At 40.8% G+C, this 16,191-nt stretch overlaps 1 protein-coding gene across 4 annotated transcripts; it reads left to right on the forward strand.

Annotated features, from left to right (window-relative positions):
• The first annotated feature begins 9,052 nt into the window (after nt 1–9,052).
• LOC141647287 (F-box protein At3g08750-like) lies at nt 9,053–11,448 on the forward strand. Of its 4 annotated transcripts, none has more exons than XM_074455418.1 (3): nt 9,053–9,139; nt 9,494–9,569; nt 10,039–11,448. In XM_074455418.1, the coding sequence occupies exons 1-3, from the start codon at nt 9,097–9,099 to the stop codon at nt 11,210–11,212; spliced, it is 1,293 nt and encodes a 430-aa protein (XP_074311519.1). In that variant the 5' UTR covers nt 9,053–9,096; the 3' UTR covers nt 11,213–11,448. The 4 variants fall into 4 exon arrangements, with proteins under 4 accessions (XP_074311519.1, XP_074311517.1, XP_074311518.1 ...); XM_074455416.1 differs by having other exon boundaries at nt 9,059–9,212; nt 9,486–9,569; XM_074455417.1 differs by having other exon boundaries at nt 9,130–9,212.
• The last annotated feature ends 4,743 nt before the right edge of the window (nt 11,449–16,191 follow it).

Raw genomic sequence — 16,191 nt, forward strand, 5'->3', positions numbered from 1 at the left:
TGATTATATGGACTGATTGGAGGCTTGTGGAACCGTGTATGACTCCTATGCTGCACCCAAAAAGTCTCTTGAGCTTTGTTGGAACAAAAGAGGAAAGATTGATAGCGATATTTAGCTCATTGTTCAAAACCGGGTCCCCTTGTACCTTTGCAAAGATTCTTCAAATAATTTCTGAATGGTAGCTCTAGGAGATAAAAACACAAAAACGTCCCAAACTCACCCAAGATAAGAATTAGGACGGTTGGAGCCAGGACTTCTAAAACGGTTTTGGAGTTAGACCTCAAATTATGACGAGTTCCAAAACCGTGGAAAATGGAGCTTGGTGTTGTTTCCAATTTCACTTCATTTTGATAGCCTTGTTGCTGAAATGGATATGGCAACGCATAAGCAAAAGGTTGATTAGCTTGTCTACGCCGCCTAAACGTATAGACTTCATCGTCCCCCGCTAGACAAATAACAACAGTGTGCCCCGCAGCACCACATCTCTCACAGTATATCACCTGTTGTGCCACAGTATGGAACTGAGGCGAACTACCCCAAGATCGTCTACTCTCTAGCTTGTCAGATCTTGCGTTCTGAGCTTCAAATTGTGCTATAATTCTGGAGACGCTAGTCATCTTGGTAGAAGAATCAAAGGTACTCAAGCCTTCCTTTTGACGATCTTTCTCCTAGAATCCTGTCTATGTAGGACCTGTAGGACCTATCAAAACAACACTAAAGGAAAAAGGTAAAAATGCCTCATTGAGGTGAAAGACAGACAAAAATAAAACAGGCAAATAAAATAGTTGCCTCCCCGACAACTGCGCCAAAATTTGATAACGTCGTTTAGTACCAAAAATAAACACCTAAAACAACTAACAGAAGCTAGTGGAAGTAGGGTCGATCTCCACAGGGAGGCGGTCACTATCTACTCGTTCATTCAGTCTGTCTAAGGTCACAAGATGGGGGTTTCAGTTGATTTCTAAACTAATAAAAGCAAGGGATAAAAAGTAGATTAAGCAGATAAATAGAAATATGCCAAGATATCGGTTCACCACGGTATTACGCAAATCAGCTAAAAGTGAGGTCAGTCGGTCTGATGTGAGAAGGGTAAAGGAAAGGTCCTTCCGATCCGCTATCCGCCCTAAAATACAACTAGCTTAGCTTCCACCCTCACTAGTGTAGTCTATTGTTCATAACAGGTCTTATTCATTCCAATCTTCCGATCTAGGTGTGAACTTAACCAGATTAACTAATTCAGTTGCATGCATTCAACTAAACGATTATAATTATATTGTTAATGAAACAATTCTCACATTAAACCTCCTAAACCAACTATTGCATCATCGATGTACTACCATGGCTCCCCTAATCCTAGCATTATGGGATTAGCTTAGCATAATAGTAAACAAAACAAGAGCGAGAAGTAAGGCAAGAACAAGCATGATGAAGAACAAAGCAAAAGAGAATTAATATAAGAGAGAGAGAGAGAGAGAGAGAGAGAGAGAGAGAGAGAGAGAGAGAGAGAGAGAGACAAAGAATTAGGTCCGGAAAAAAGAAGCAAAACGTCGAGCAGTATTGAAAGGTAAAAAAGAACCCCCTAAACCTAATGACGTCTTTCCTATTTATAGGAAAGATAAATATTAACCTAATACGATATTAAAACCGTGCGGTAGATAGAAAAGTACTCGATCGAGTCCTTTAAAACTCCTCTATCGAGTAACTTATAGCAAAACCTCTCGATCGAGTAGAAAACCTACTCGATCGAACACTATCAAAAAGAGGCCATTCGATCGAAGACAATAGGTGCTCGATCAAGCAGGATAGTTCTCGATCGAGTAATTTCCAGCGCACAATTCCTGCTTCGCCCACTGAACTTCAAACGGCCGCCATTTCTTCGTTACTTACGAAAACATAGTGTTTTTGGTGGCGTTGGAAAGCTAAGAGACAAGATTTCATCTCCAATTGGAATCACTTGAAAATCAGTTTTCGAACTCGAGATATGGCTCTTTAAAGTGGGTACTAGTAATTTGAAATTCTTCCTTTGCTCGCCTAGCTATCTTACTTCTTTGCGCATCTCAAAATAGTAGTCTCCAAGCTCCGACTCAACTAATCTTCTAAATGCATGCATAGGGACATGTTTTAAGCTTGATTCCGCTTCTCTTTGGTTCATTCATGTAAATAAGACAAGAAAAAACAAAGTAGACAATTCGTGGGACATTTGTAGCTAAACACTACACAAAATGCATAGAGATGCGTGCAAATATGGTACAATAAGTCTATATAAAATGCACGCATCATATTCCTTCATGTCCACTCCGCGATGCCCATTTCATTCATTTGCTCCTCAAATGCATCATTCCTGCATTAAACATCAAATAGCGGAAGTAACAACATTATAACATAAAAGACATGTAATTAATATAAACTAGCACGAAAACCGTACCAAAAGTAATTAAGGGGAGACATAAATATGCATATAATTATGACTCATCAATTATTAGATGACGCATCTAGGATAATGTCGTTGACATAAAGAAGAATATAAGAAATATCGGCACCGCATTGATATATAAATAAAGAATTGTCGGACATACTATGTTTGAATCCGAATGTGGAGACAAATTGAGCAAACCTTTGGTACCATGCCCAGGGTACTTGTTTGAGGTCGTATAATGACTTCTTAAGAAGACACACATATTCAGGATAGCCACGGTCACGAAACCCGGAGGGTTGATGCATGTAGACGGTTTCGGCCAGGTTACCGTGGAGAAAGGCGTTCTTGACATCAAGTTGATGTATTGGCCATTTCTTGGACACAACAATGCTTAAGACATTGCGAATAGTAGTCGGTTTAACCACCGGACTAAATGCTTCATCAAAATCGATTCCGACCTGCTGAGACCTGCCATTGACAACAAGACGAGCTTTGTATCGTTCCAAATCACTGTTAGCTTTGCATTTATGCTTAAAAAGCCATAGACACCATGTAACATTAACGTCATTAGGGTGAGAGACCAAGACCCAAGTCTTATTTTTAATGAGAGCATCGTATTCGTCGGTCATGACCTGTTTCCAATTTGGGTCGTTAAGTGCGGTGAGTTTGTTTTTCGGTATAGGTGATAGGGTAGTGGTGACGGAGAGATCGAAAAGCTGCTTGGGTTTAAAAATGCCATGTTGGGCTCGGGTTGTCATTTGTGGCGAGGGATTGGTAGGGGCGGCAGGGGAGGGTGATTGATGTGTGTACTGGAGTGTGTGTCGTGGTGGGAGGGGATGTCGAATTGTGGAGGGATTGGAGGATATGTGTGGTGTAAGAGGATGTGTCATCGTTCTCCAAAAAGGAATATGACGATACTGGTACCGCATCTTTTTCAGCAAATGGAAAAATAGACTCGTTAAATGTAACATGTCGAGCAATAAAAATCTTACGTGAGGACATATCGAGCCAGACATAGCCACGATGATTAGACGGGTAAAAAATGTACGAAGGTGAGGGTAACATAAGCAGCCAAATGTACGAAGGTGAGAATAAGACGGTGTCCTAAGGTATAGACTAGTTATAAGCGTTGAAAAATTGTTGGCCTTGCTCGGAAGTATATTGTGAAGGTATGTTGTCATCGAAAGGGCGTAGTGCCACATTGACGGGGGAAGGTTAGCATATAGAAGGAGGGTTCAGACCATATTATTGATGGTGCAGATTTTTCTCTCAGCCTTACCGTTTTGGGGAGACGTGTGTAGGCAAGATAGACGGAAGAGCATACCGTTTTATTTAAAGAAATACTGGAAAGATGAGTTGTCGAATTCACGACCGTTGTCGCATTGTAGAGTTTTAATGGGTCTGTGAAATTGAGTTTGAATTAGAGAATGAAATTGTTTAAATATTGAAAACATTTCAGATTTATGTTTCATTGGAAACGTCCAAAGATAATTAGTGTAATCATCGAGAATTAAAACATAAAACCGGTGACCCATAGAACTTAATACGGGAGATGTCCACAAATCACTATGCACGATATCAAACAGAAAACTGTATTAGATGTAGATGTAGAGAAAGGCAGTTTAATATACTTACCGAGCTGACATGAATGACAAAAATTGTTTTTCAAAGCACGACAAGAAATAGTATTATTATTGCGAAGAATAGAAAAAATAGTCGGTTCGACTCTGGGGTGTGCTAGGCGACCGTGCCACGTAGGTGCAGAAATGGCAGTGAATGCTTGAGGTGAGGCGTTTTTTTTTGTGGGAGGCGAGGTAAGTAAAGAGTAAAGATCTTCCGTATTACTGCGTCTCATAAGTGGCTTCCCTGTCTGCAAGTCATTCACAATCAAATAAAACTTATCAAATTCGACATAAACATTATTATCGGTGGTGAGTTTGCGTACAGAAACCAGATTTTTAATAATGTTTGGTGCATGGAGGACATTTTTTAGAACAAGTGGAGGAAGGGGAGACGATAGTGTTTTCGCACCACAACCCATAATGGGAATTTCAGTGCAATTACCAACAATAATCTTACGATTACCGTTCAAATTAAAATAAGAAGAGAGGGTACCTTCGTTCGACGTCATGTGAGACGATGCGCCCGTATCCATATACCAATTATCATCCGAGGGCTACAACGTGAGAAACTGCATTGTGGCAGCGAGTTCCGTTGGTACCATAGCTCCTTGAGGGCCCCAACCATGGGGGATTGAGCGAGAAAAGCTTGAGGGCGTGGTCCTAGAACACCAGGTCCGCGGTTGGAAGGAGGAGCCAAACTCGTGGTTGGGTAATGGCAAGGCGGAGCAGCCCACGCCTGCTGCTGCCAAGGAGGTGGGTTGAGGGGGACCCACTTCCAGGAGGAACACGTGCCTTGGGATTTTTGTTGTTGCTGCTTGCCATTTTTCCCGGTGTTAAGACGACCGATTAGGGGACGACCCTCCACCCCCGTTGTTCTTGCCACGATAGTTCTTGCCGTGACCCCCTTTATTGCGATTGTTGTTGCCTTAATTATTTCACGAGGAGGAATTATCAGAGTTGCGAGCTGTATTGTCATTGCGGCTGTCGGGTTGAGTAGCAAGGAAAGCAGAGTCAGGAACCTTATTTTGGCGAGCTTCTTCAAGGGTTATCATAGAGCGCGCTTTATAGAAAGGCGGTAATGGATCGCGTTGTTGGATGACCGTAGCAACGCTATCATAGCCCTTAGAGAGACCATCAACGAGACGGAGGACAAGACGTTCCTCGGTGATAGGAGCCCCGACATTGGCGAGTTGATCAACCAACATCTTTAGAGCTTGGCAGTAAGACGGTGCATTAGGGTAGTTGTCCATATGAATTTGCGAAAACTCTTGTTCGAGATATACAACACGGGAATTTTTATTATCATTGAAAATATCCTTGAGACGGTCCCAAGCTTCTTGCGCCGTAGAACCAGACTTGAGGATCGTAGGAAGGAGATCGAGGGAAATCGTGCTATAGATCCATTGCTTGACGATCGCATCGAGCCAAGTCCATTTGGCATCTTTGACAGTGGCGGCACCCTTAGGTGGGACGATGTGGTCAGCCACATCGTCAAACGCCTGAGCGGTATTGGGAAACAACTCTGCTCAAGATGCGTAGTGAACATTTTCCGTCTCGAGGGTAATTTGGACATGATTTTTGATGTTGGATACGGAAAAAGCAGGGTGAAACGGGGTAGATTTGGGTGCATCAGATTCGCCAGGCATGATGAAGGATTTAAAAATGGGGACTCGAATGGGTAGAAGTAGAAGAAGAATATAAGAAGATGAAGAGGATCGAATTAGGGTGATATCATGAAAGAGTTTGAATCCTTGAGTGTCATTAATCAAAAGTGCACAATATATACAGTCAATACAACATTCTAGATCTTGTTTGTTACCATAACTAAAGGCTACAAATTAGGAGAAAATAATTACAAAATAATGTAAAGAATAACAATAATATCACTAGGAATATTTACATATTCTAATAAATTCTTTAGTTTATAATGTACGGATTATTTAATATTTAAAATTGACATATTATGAATTTTTCATATTTTAATATGAGGATAAAAAATTGAATTGGAAAACTAATTAAAAGAAGTGAGCAAAGTCTTGAAATGTGTATTTAATGAAATTTTTTACCACAAAGCTAATGGTTTCCATTTATAAATTTTCTCAAATAATTTTACAGATTTTTTTGTCACGAAATTAATAATATCAGTTCATAATTTTTTTATACAAATTAAATACATGGTAGGTTTTTTTTATGCGAAATTAATAATATCAATTTTTTCGGTTTTTCATATATACGAATTTTAGTTGAATGATTAAAGATTATAATATCTGTTTTATTTTATTTTTAAATTAAAAGATTATAATTTAGTTAAAAAAAAGATTATAATGATTAAAGATAATGTCTTAATTAGAAAAGATAATAATTTAATAAAAATAGTCTTGTTTCCTTATTTAGCCATTTTTAGACTTGACAAAACGGGTCGGGTCAGTTCGGGTCTCTTATTGATTTCAGTTTAATTCGGATCAGGAGGGGTCATTTCGGGTTTCGAGTCTGTTTCGGGTTTGTTGGTCGGGTTTGTTTCGGGTCAAGCGGGTCGGGTTGTTTCGGTCGGGTCGTTTTCGGGTCAATGAATAATAGAGAAATAGTCATTTCAAGTTTTTTCGGTTCAATTAGAGTTATATTTTGCCGGGTCATTTTTGGGTTTGGTGGTTTGAGATCGGGTCATTTTCGGGTCGGGTCAGTTAGGGGTCAAGAAAGCTCGGTCATGTTCGGGCCAGGTTGGGTCAATTCGGGTTTTCGGGTTACATTCGGGTGATGTAGTTCGGGTCACTTCGGGTCTCGGGTCAGTCTTTTCGGGTCGGGTCAATCGGCCCGGGTTGCTTTTGTCAAGTCTAGCCATATTCCTTTTGAAAGAAAAACTATGCATATTCCTTTTGAAAGAAAAACTATTAAGAATTTTTATTTTCTTAATAAGGGATGTTTCCAAAATACTTCATTTTTAGTTAATTTTTCAAGCTTCATTATTCAGAAATAAGAGAAAAAAAACGAAATAAAAGGGTGGAATTTAGTTAACAAGTCTTAAACTCCATTTTTTTTTATGTTTATTCAAGAGAAAAAAATAAATAAGAAAAAATATAATATCATAACGTAGTTACCATTCTTTATTCAAGGGAAAAAATAATAAGATAAAATACAATATCTTAATGTATTTTTTATACCTTAGAAACCGAAAAGTATGTGAAATTATAAAATCATAAGTAGCCGAACAAATAAAGAATATATAAATGGGGTGTTTGATTGATTGTGAGGTTTGGAATGAAATAGAATGGATTCTAGTCATTTTAAGTGTCTGGTTGTGGCATTTTGGAATGAAGTCTAATTCCACCCAATCACTTGTAATCCCATACGCACCCCCTCCCCATGAATTCAAACTCCATTTTTTATGTTTATTTTTCTAGTGAACCAAACATGTTTTAAAAGGTATGGAATTTGAACCTCGTACTTCTATGATTTCTCATTTCAATCCGTTCCATTCCTAAGCATTAAACCAAACGACCCAAAAATGTGAATCTTATTAATTACAGTTGGTCTTTTTAAAAAGATAATATTTATCTGAAGATTTAACGAATCAAATAACACTGACAAGCGCTTTGTTATTCCTAGACAATTAAAAGCTTCGGATAATTCACGCGGTACCCTTAAAGTTGGCCACTTTACACAAAATACCCCAAATTTTGATCCGAAAAACTTAAAGAGGCCATAACTCGTGTTTACGAACTCAGAAAGTGAATATTTTTTTTCAAATCGACCATCTTTCCGAGTACTACGATTTGAAAAAAAACGTTTGACGAGTTTGGAGCTCGTGACTAGGAGATATGCTCACTCAAAGTTTGTTTGGTCGAAAAAACTTTGACGCAGAATAAATCCTAGTAGAGGAATCCAAATGCGACAATTTTTTTTTTTCAAATTGTAGTTCTCGGAAAGATGAGTGATTTGGAAAAAAAATTCGTCACTTTTGGAACACGTAAACACGATTTATGACCTCTTTAAAATTTCTGGATCAAAAATTTGGGTATTTCATGCAAAGTGGCAAATTTTAGGGGTATCACGTGAATTATCTGTTAAAGCTTTGAGTAAGTCTCCGGGGAGACATTCTCTTAATAAGCTTTATTGAGAGACCATTGTACAATTTTAAGAAAAAATGATACTAAAGGTAATAAATTAGGTACAAATCATGATTAATGATAAAATGAGTATATTTATTATGTAAATAGGTACGAAATTACTATGTTACAATCAACAACAAAAGGGGTGCAAAATACAAATAAAAGGATACGAAAGATTGATCTCTCAATAACTTAGCGAGAAACCGTCTCTTCCAAGTTTTAGTGTAAAGCTTTTGTCTCAACTACTTATATTATTTGAACAGTTTCAAATTTACACAAATTTTCATCTTAGATAATCTTTTCAAATCAAACAAATCAGTCATAAGTAAGATTTGCGGTTAAATTTAATTTGCGGTTAAATTTAAGACGGATATATCCGTTTCACAATCGAAAATTCGGGTATCATGAGAGGACAACAAAAAAAAACGTGAAAACTTAGGCTCTGTTTGGCAAAACTACCTGAAAAGGTATTTGAAACGAAAATGTCGAAAAATCGAAAAAGCTAATCGAAAACGAAAAAAGGTATTTGAAAATTAGGAGCTGATAAGGTAACTGATTATACAAAAATGTGTTTGACAAACTAGCTGAAAAGGTAGATGATTTTGGAAAAATGACGTAAAAGGATATGAAAATTATTTAATATTATAGAATAAATGGGTAAAAAATGGAAAATAAGTCACCTGATTTCTCAAATGCTACCTGAGGTAGCATTTCATTTCAGGTACCTTATTTGGCCAAACAAGCTATTTACCAAACACTTGCAAAAAAATCAGGTAGCTGAAATTTTGGTCAAATAAGCTACTTTGGTCAAATACCAAACACTTGCAAAAAAATCGGTGAATTTGAAATTTTGGTCGAAAAGCCTACTTTTTGGTCAAATAAGTTTAATGAAGTGTGAAGTGTCAAAACGAAGTCTTAACGACCGTGAGAATATGCCGACATGATCACATGAATGATTGGATGCAATCCACCTAGTATCCTTGTTGATGCACGAGGTTTGTACGTACTATCTTTGTTACTTCATTTTCCTCGCTTTTACGTTTCTTGTCTTCACATCCCTTTTTCAAGGTACCATACCAACTCATCTTCTTGCTCTTCAAATTAATTGATTAATTCCGCTTTACCGTGTGAGACGGTCCATTTATTTGGTAAACACTCTTTTATCCGTATGACACTGTGAGACGGACTTACATGACAATTATTGTGTCATACTCCACCAGTTGATTTGATTATAAATTTATAATCATCATTCATTGAATCATTTATAAAAGTTGACCTCTTTTATTTATGATCAACATCATTTGCTAATTTCTTCTGTATTTTTTTTATAATCAATTGCAGATTTGCAGTAGCTATGGCTCTTTCACTCCAACGTTACACTTGGTCAGATTTCAGCAGCGGATTGCATCCTTTACTAAAAGAAAGGTAAAATCCTTACATCTTTTTACTGTTTATTTTGGTCAATCAATTCTCTTGCTTCATTTTATCAATTTATTTGTGTTTATTTAACTAATTATTTGATTGGATTTCTGGGTTAGATGTAGATTATGATGTTCTATTGTACTGTAGTCCCTATGTCTCGATCATCTGTTAAAATTTTTTTATTCTTTGTAAGCGGTATTTTAATCAGAGGTAAATAAATTACTCTTATGAACTCACTGTGCTGATCAGTCTTCTGGGTTGTTAGAAATTACTGTGTAAAATTGAAATTTATTAGGATCAGCTAAGTGTAAATTTAATACTTACCGACTTAGAAAAAAAAAAGAAAAATAATTACTCCGTCTGTCGCAATCATTTGTTTGATGGGTTTTCTGGGGATGAGGGATTTTAAATCTGATGTAAGAATCAATCACTTATTTGGCTTTTTTAGGATTATGTTATTGTGATTCTGCAGAATAAAAAAAGGGTTGGAAAGATCAAAGCTAGTTTCGATTGCAATCAAGAATGGAGATCGTTTGCCTGAAAATCTCTTAATTGAGATTTTATCATGGTTGCCTGTGAAAGATGTGTTACAGTATAAGAGTGTTTGCAAATCATGGTATGCTATTATTTCAAGCCCTCAATTTATTTCCAAACATCTGAAAAATAACCGAGTTTATGATGAGAACTGCCTTCTTGCTCAATACTATGTGAGCCATGCTGAGCTTCAATTGTTCGAGTTGTTGGTGGATGAAGGTCTTCGAGTTTTAGGTCATGAGGTGCTTTATGGCATGCCTATGTATGGATCTTATGTCTGTGGTCCTTGTGATGGGTTGTATTATCTATATGAGTATGACTTTAGTGGTCGTGCTTTGTGGAATCCGGCTATCAATGAGCTTAAAACTTTACCCCCAATAATTGAAAAACCCGACCCTCCCGCTAACACTACCTATGCTAAGAGTGAGGTTTATGGGTTTGGGGTTGATCCAAAAACCGGAGATTACAAGGTGGTTGTTATTAAGGGTTATTGGAGTACTAATGACGAAGATGTCAGCTACCCTTTGTCGGTCCTTGTTTACTCCTTAAAGACCAATACTTGGAAATATTGTGGTGATTTGGCTCGAGAATACAATTTGGAGAACAATAAGTGTTATGTTTTTGTCAAGGGATGTTGTTTTTGGACGGAATCATATTCCCAAGATGATGAAAATAGTGAGGCGATCATTTCTTTTGACATGGCTACTGATTCATTTCAAGAGATACATGTTCCCGACTATCAGCAACCGGCTTCTAAGTGTCTTGGAATGTTTGATGACTCTCTTGCTTTCTTCAGCGTCCATGACGATGAGAAGAATTTGGATGTATGGACCTTGAATCAGGGTATATGGACCAAGAAATTCAGCATAGGACCTTTTCCGGAAGTTCAGAATCCTGTTGGTCACTGGAACGGTAATAAGGTTTTGTTAGAGTGCGAAGGTCGTAAACTAGCCCTATGTGATCCAAGTACACAGGAAATAAAGGATCTTGGATTTGAGAGAGATTTGTCGTGTCAAGGAATATTTGCTTACATGGAAAGTCTTGTTTCGATCAAGCATAAGACCGAGTCCAATGAAGGTGAGGAAATTGAAGCAAATGTCGTAGATGTTTAGGCATTCTTCATTCTCTAACGCGTCCTAGCTCTTATGGGTTTGCTTAAGGTAAAGTCGTATAGTCGTCGTTCACAACTCTTTTAATTTCTTGCATCACTTTGCTGGAGTGCAGGATTACTCTGTAAACCCTGTACTGATGTAGATGGTCGGTCTGTATTTCCTCAATTTGTGCATCTTTCCTTTGTATGGCAGAACTTTTTAAATTCAGTTGAATAATGATGCTCTCTGTTAGCAAATACTTATTTTATGCAATCTTATATTTTGGCCATTCCAACGACACTCTCCGACACCAAAGCTTGGCTCAGCCACTGTGTTATGCTTCCAACCATTTTTAATATCTTCATGAATTTGGAGGTTTTTACTGGCTCCAAGCACTGGCCTGGCACTGCTGCAAACGTTTACAAGGAAAATGGGTTCTTAATCATATATCATAAAGTAGGCAGCGTAGCTAACCACGAAATGAGTCTATATTTTGGGATAGTTAGATGGTTCCAGATAAACTAGCCCAAGGGACCTTATTCAGTTGTCAAAGTCGGATAAACGTCTATGAAAATAAAGCTAGGTTTTTGGACTGGTTATAGCAGGGTGTGTATGTAACACTCCGACCCAAACCGGGTCAGGAGCGGTTACTTATGATAGCTCACCAGGCTGTGTACATGGCCCACAGATCAACACGGGTCCTTTATAACGCATTTTGTTCTCACTCATGCGTATCCTGGAAACCTTCCTAGGAGGTCACCCATCCTAAGACTACTCCCAGCCAAGCACGCTTAACTGTGGAGTATTAGTAAATAATATTGTACCGATATATTTACGTATATAGTTGTGATTGCGTTCATACTGTAAACCCTAGTTGTACTCCGTATATATATTGTATCCTGACACATTAACAAGTTATGGGAATATATTCTATCATGGTATCAGTGATCTAGGGTTTTTCTCCTCTCACAAATCGATCCATCCTCTTTCCTGCCGTCGACCTTCTTCATCTGCTAAGTGCCATGACGAAAGGCGACAAATCAACCGGTGATGGAACCACCTCTGGCAAGTCCACACTCCACCCGGTGTTCTCTGTTACAAATATTCTCAACAAAGTTCGCATGCTCGACGGAGTAAAGGTGAATTACTCCACGTGGGTGAAACTCTTCACCCTCCATGCCAAGGGTTACAAGGTTTTGCATCATATCGATGGCACAGAACCTCCAGCCGCGCAAGACCCCAATTATGCTCAATGGAGCGAGATCGATGCTCATGTTCTTCAGTGGATCTACGGGTCCATCTCTGACGATCTCCTCCTCCGCATCCTTGAGACGGATTCCACGGCCCATGAGGCGTGGTTACGACTCAAAAATCATTTCCATAATAATAAGGGATCTCGCGCCGCCGCCCTCGAACATGAATTCACCCATGCTTCTCTCGAAAAATCCTCGTCCCTTGATGACTACTGTCAGCATCTCAAGGATCTTGCCACACAACTCAACGACGTGGGTGGTAAGGTTGATGATCAACGCCTAGTCCTTCAACTTGTACGAGGGTTACCAGGAGAATATGATACCGTTGGCGCGTATATCAATCAAACGCTTCCAACATTCGACACAGCCCGCAGCATGCTCCAATTGGAAGAACAGAGGAAGTCGGCTCGCTCTGATTCTGCTCCCACTGCACTCGCAGCACCTGCCGCACCAGTGGAACCATCGGAACCTGCCTCGTCTTCTCGTGGTGGTAACAATTGGAACAACAAGCAGCGCAATTCCAAGCAGAAAGGCGGTCGCAACGGCGTTTGGCGAAATTCAGGCGACAAAGGGAATGGAAATTCAGGGGGTGGTAAATCCGGTTATACCCAACAACCGTCCCCAACCACGGTCACTGTTCCCGTGTGGCCAGGTGCTTCGTGGCCTGCTCCCTGGGGTCTCCCTCCTTGTCCCTACCCAACTCAGCAAGGGTGGGTCTCCCCGTGGCAGCCGCAGCCACCACGCCAACCCAACCAGGCCCCACCGCGTTTTCCTGCTACTCCTGCCTACGGGCAGGCCTTCTTTGCTGCTCCTGCTGCCCCGCCATCGTATGAACCATCGACCCTTGGTCAAGCCTTTCAAACGATGTCTCTTTATCCACCTGATGCTGCAAATTGGTTTATGGACACAGGCGCCTCGTCTCATTTGACATCCGAGCAAGGTACACTTAATCCTCCTTTCAATTTGAGTCGTATTCGGTCTATTTATGTCGGTAACGGTAAATCCATACCCGTTCACGGGTCCGGTCACGCCACCCTTACCCTTCCTCACCGTACCCTTTCCCTCAAAAACGTCCTTTACACCCCAAATATCATTAAAAATCTCATATCCGTGCGCCAATTTACCAAGGATAATAATGTAACTGTTGAATTTGACCCGCATGGTTTTTCTGTGAAGGATATTCGGACTGGGACAACGATAATGAGGAGCAATAGTACCGGTACTCTCTACCCCGTGTCAGCCACGTCAAATAAAGAGCCGCCCATCACTGTTCTAGCCGAGTCAGCACCGGACCTATGGCACCCTCGCCTAGGCCATCCAGGATTTAACATTATTGATTTTCTTCGTACTAAGAATTTTATTCATTGTAATAAAGAGCGTCGCTCTAAACTCTGTCATTCATGTCAAATTGGCAAACACAAACGTCTTCCATTTAACGATTCTACTTCTGTTTCTATTTCCCCGTTTGACATCATACATTGCGATCTGTGGACATCCCCCATCCTTAGTAAAACCGGCTTTAAATACTACATGGTTCTCATTGATAATTACTCTCAATATGTTTGGGTCTATCCCCTAAAATTTAAATCTGAAGCCTTCTCTAAATTTTTAACTCTTCGAGCTTTAATTAAAACACAATTCTCTAAAGAAATTAAGAGTTTTCAATGCGATATGGGACGAGAATTTGACAACTCCGCATTCCATAACCTCGCCCAACAACACGGGCTCACCCTTCGCTTCTCGTGCCCCCACACGTCCTCACAAAACGGTAAAGCCGAAAGGATGATTCGTCGTCTTAACGAAATGACCCTTACCATGCTTCTTCATGCGTCCCTACCCCCCACGTTTTGGGTCGATGCCCTGCACACATCCACCTATCTTCATAACATCCTCCCATGTAAACTCCTCTCTTATCGCTCTCCCGCTTCCGCACTCTATCTTCGACATCCCACGTACAACCACCTCCGCGTGTTTGGATGCTTATGCTATCCTAACACTTCTTCCACCCGCAAACACAAACTACAACCCAAATCCACCAAGTGTGTCTTCTTAGGCTATCCCGCCAATTATCGAGGGTACCGGTGTCTTGAGCTCGCTACAGGTAAAATTTTGTTGTCTCGACATGTCACGTTTGATGAGCACGTCTTCCCCTTCGCAGACCATGCACCAGTCACACCCGACACCTATAAATTCCTTGCCCCCCCATTACCCGCTGACTCTTTCGCCTACCCCACATCACCACCTGACCACGACCAGCCTTCCCCCTCCTCTGTTCCCGACACCGAACCAACCACCCCTGCCCAACCAGCTACCCCATCTACCCAGCCCTCTTCCCCTTTATCTAACCCCACCCCACCACCTCACTCTCCCCCTACCACACCTACCTCTACCCCAACCCAACCGTCCCCTACAACAACTGCCACCCCCAACATTCCAACTCCACCTCCACCCCCACCACCTCTCACTACTCATCCCATGCGCACTCGTGCTCACCACGGCATCTTCAAACCCATTGATAGGATCAACTTACTCGCCCAAACGCCCTCCCCATTGCCCAAATCACCTCATGACGCCCTTCGTGACCCGCAATGGAATGCCGCTATGAACACCGAATATCGTGCTCTTATTGATAACCATACCTGGGATTTGGTGCCCCGTCCCTCGGATGCTCATGTGATTAGGTGTATGTGGCTCTTTCGCCATAAATTTCGTTCCGATGGTAGTCTTGAGCGCCACAAAGCGCGCCTTGTTGTTAATGGCAAAACTCAACAAGTGGGCATCGACTGTGATGAGACTTTTAGCCCAGTTGTTAAGCCTACCACGATTAGGACCGTGCTAAGTCTTGCTGTTTCACGCTCTTGGCCTATCCATCAGTTGGATGTCAAGAATGCCTTCTTACACGGTGACCTCCACGAGACCGTTTTTATGCATCAACCCCCTGGGTTTGTTGACCGTACCCGTCCTCACCATGTCTGCAGATTACGAAAATCATTATACGGTCTCAAACAGGCACCACGTGCGTGGTACCAACGCTTTGCTACCTTCATCATTTCGCAGGGGTTCCGTAGCAGTAGTTGTGATGCATCTTTGTTCATATATCAACAAGGTTCTGCCACCGCTTACTTATTACTATACGTTGATGATATTGTTATTACCGCTTCCACGACTATTTTTTTGCAGCAAATCATTGCCTCCCTGTCTCGTGAATTTGCTATGAAAGACTTGGGTGCTCTCCATCACTTCCTTGGCATATCTGTCACACGCTCCAAACATGGTCTTTTCTTGTCACAGGGACAATACGCCAAGTCCATTACGCCAAGTCCATTCTCGCCCGAGCTGCTATGACGGGTTGCAATTCCTCAACCACCCCGGTTGATACCTCGTCTAAATTGAGTGCCACGGATGGCCCTCCCGTTGCTGACCCCGCTCTTTATCGTAGCCTTGCAGGTGCACTACAATATCTTACCATTACTCGTCCTGATATTTCTTATGCGGTTCAGCAGGTTTGCCTCTTTATGCACGACCCACGAGTGCCCCATATGCATTTTTTGAAACGCATTTTGCGTTATATTAAGGGCACGTTGGAGCATGGTCTATCGCTCTCCGTCTCCAAGTCTCATAAACTTATTGTATATTCTGATGCCGACTGGGGCGGGTGTCCTAATTCTCGCCGCTCTACATCTGGGTATTGTGTTTTCTTAGGTGACAACTTGATCTCTTGGTCCTCCAAGCGATAAGCAACCGTCT

This window comes from Silene latifolia, chromosome 3 (assembly GCF_048544455.1).
Source record: "Silene latifolia isolate original U9 population chromosome 3, ASM4854445v1, whole genome shotgun sequence".
NCBI classification, from domain to species: domain Eukaryota; kingdom Viridiplantae; phylum Streptophyta; class Magnoliopsida; order Caryophyllales; family Caryophyllaceae; genus Silene; species Silene latifolia.

Coding starts and splice junctions, on each gene's coding strand:
- LOC141647287 (XM_074455416.1), top strand. CDS start 9,097: ATGATTGGATGCAATCCACCTAGTATCCTTGTTGATGCACGAGGTTTG. Junction 9,213..9,485: donor CTTCACATCCCTTTTTCAAG/GTACCATACCAA, acceptor AATCAATTGCAG/ATTTGCAGTAGCTATGGCTC. Junction 9,570..10,038: donor CATCCTTTACTAAAAGAAAG/GTAAAATCCTTA, acceptor GTGATTCTGCAG/AATAAAAAAAGGGTTGGAAA.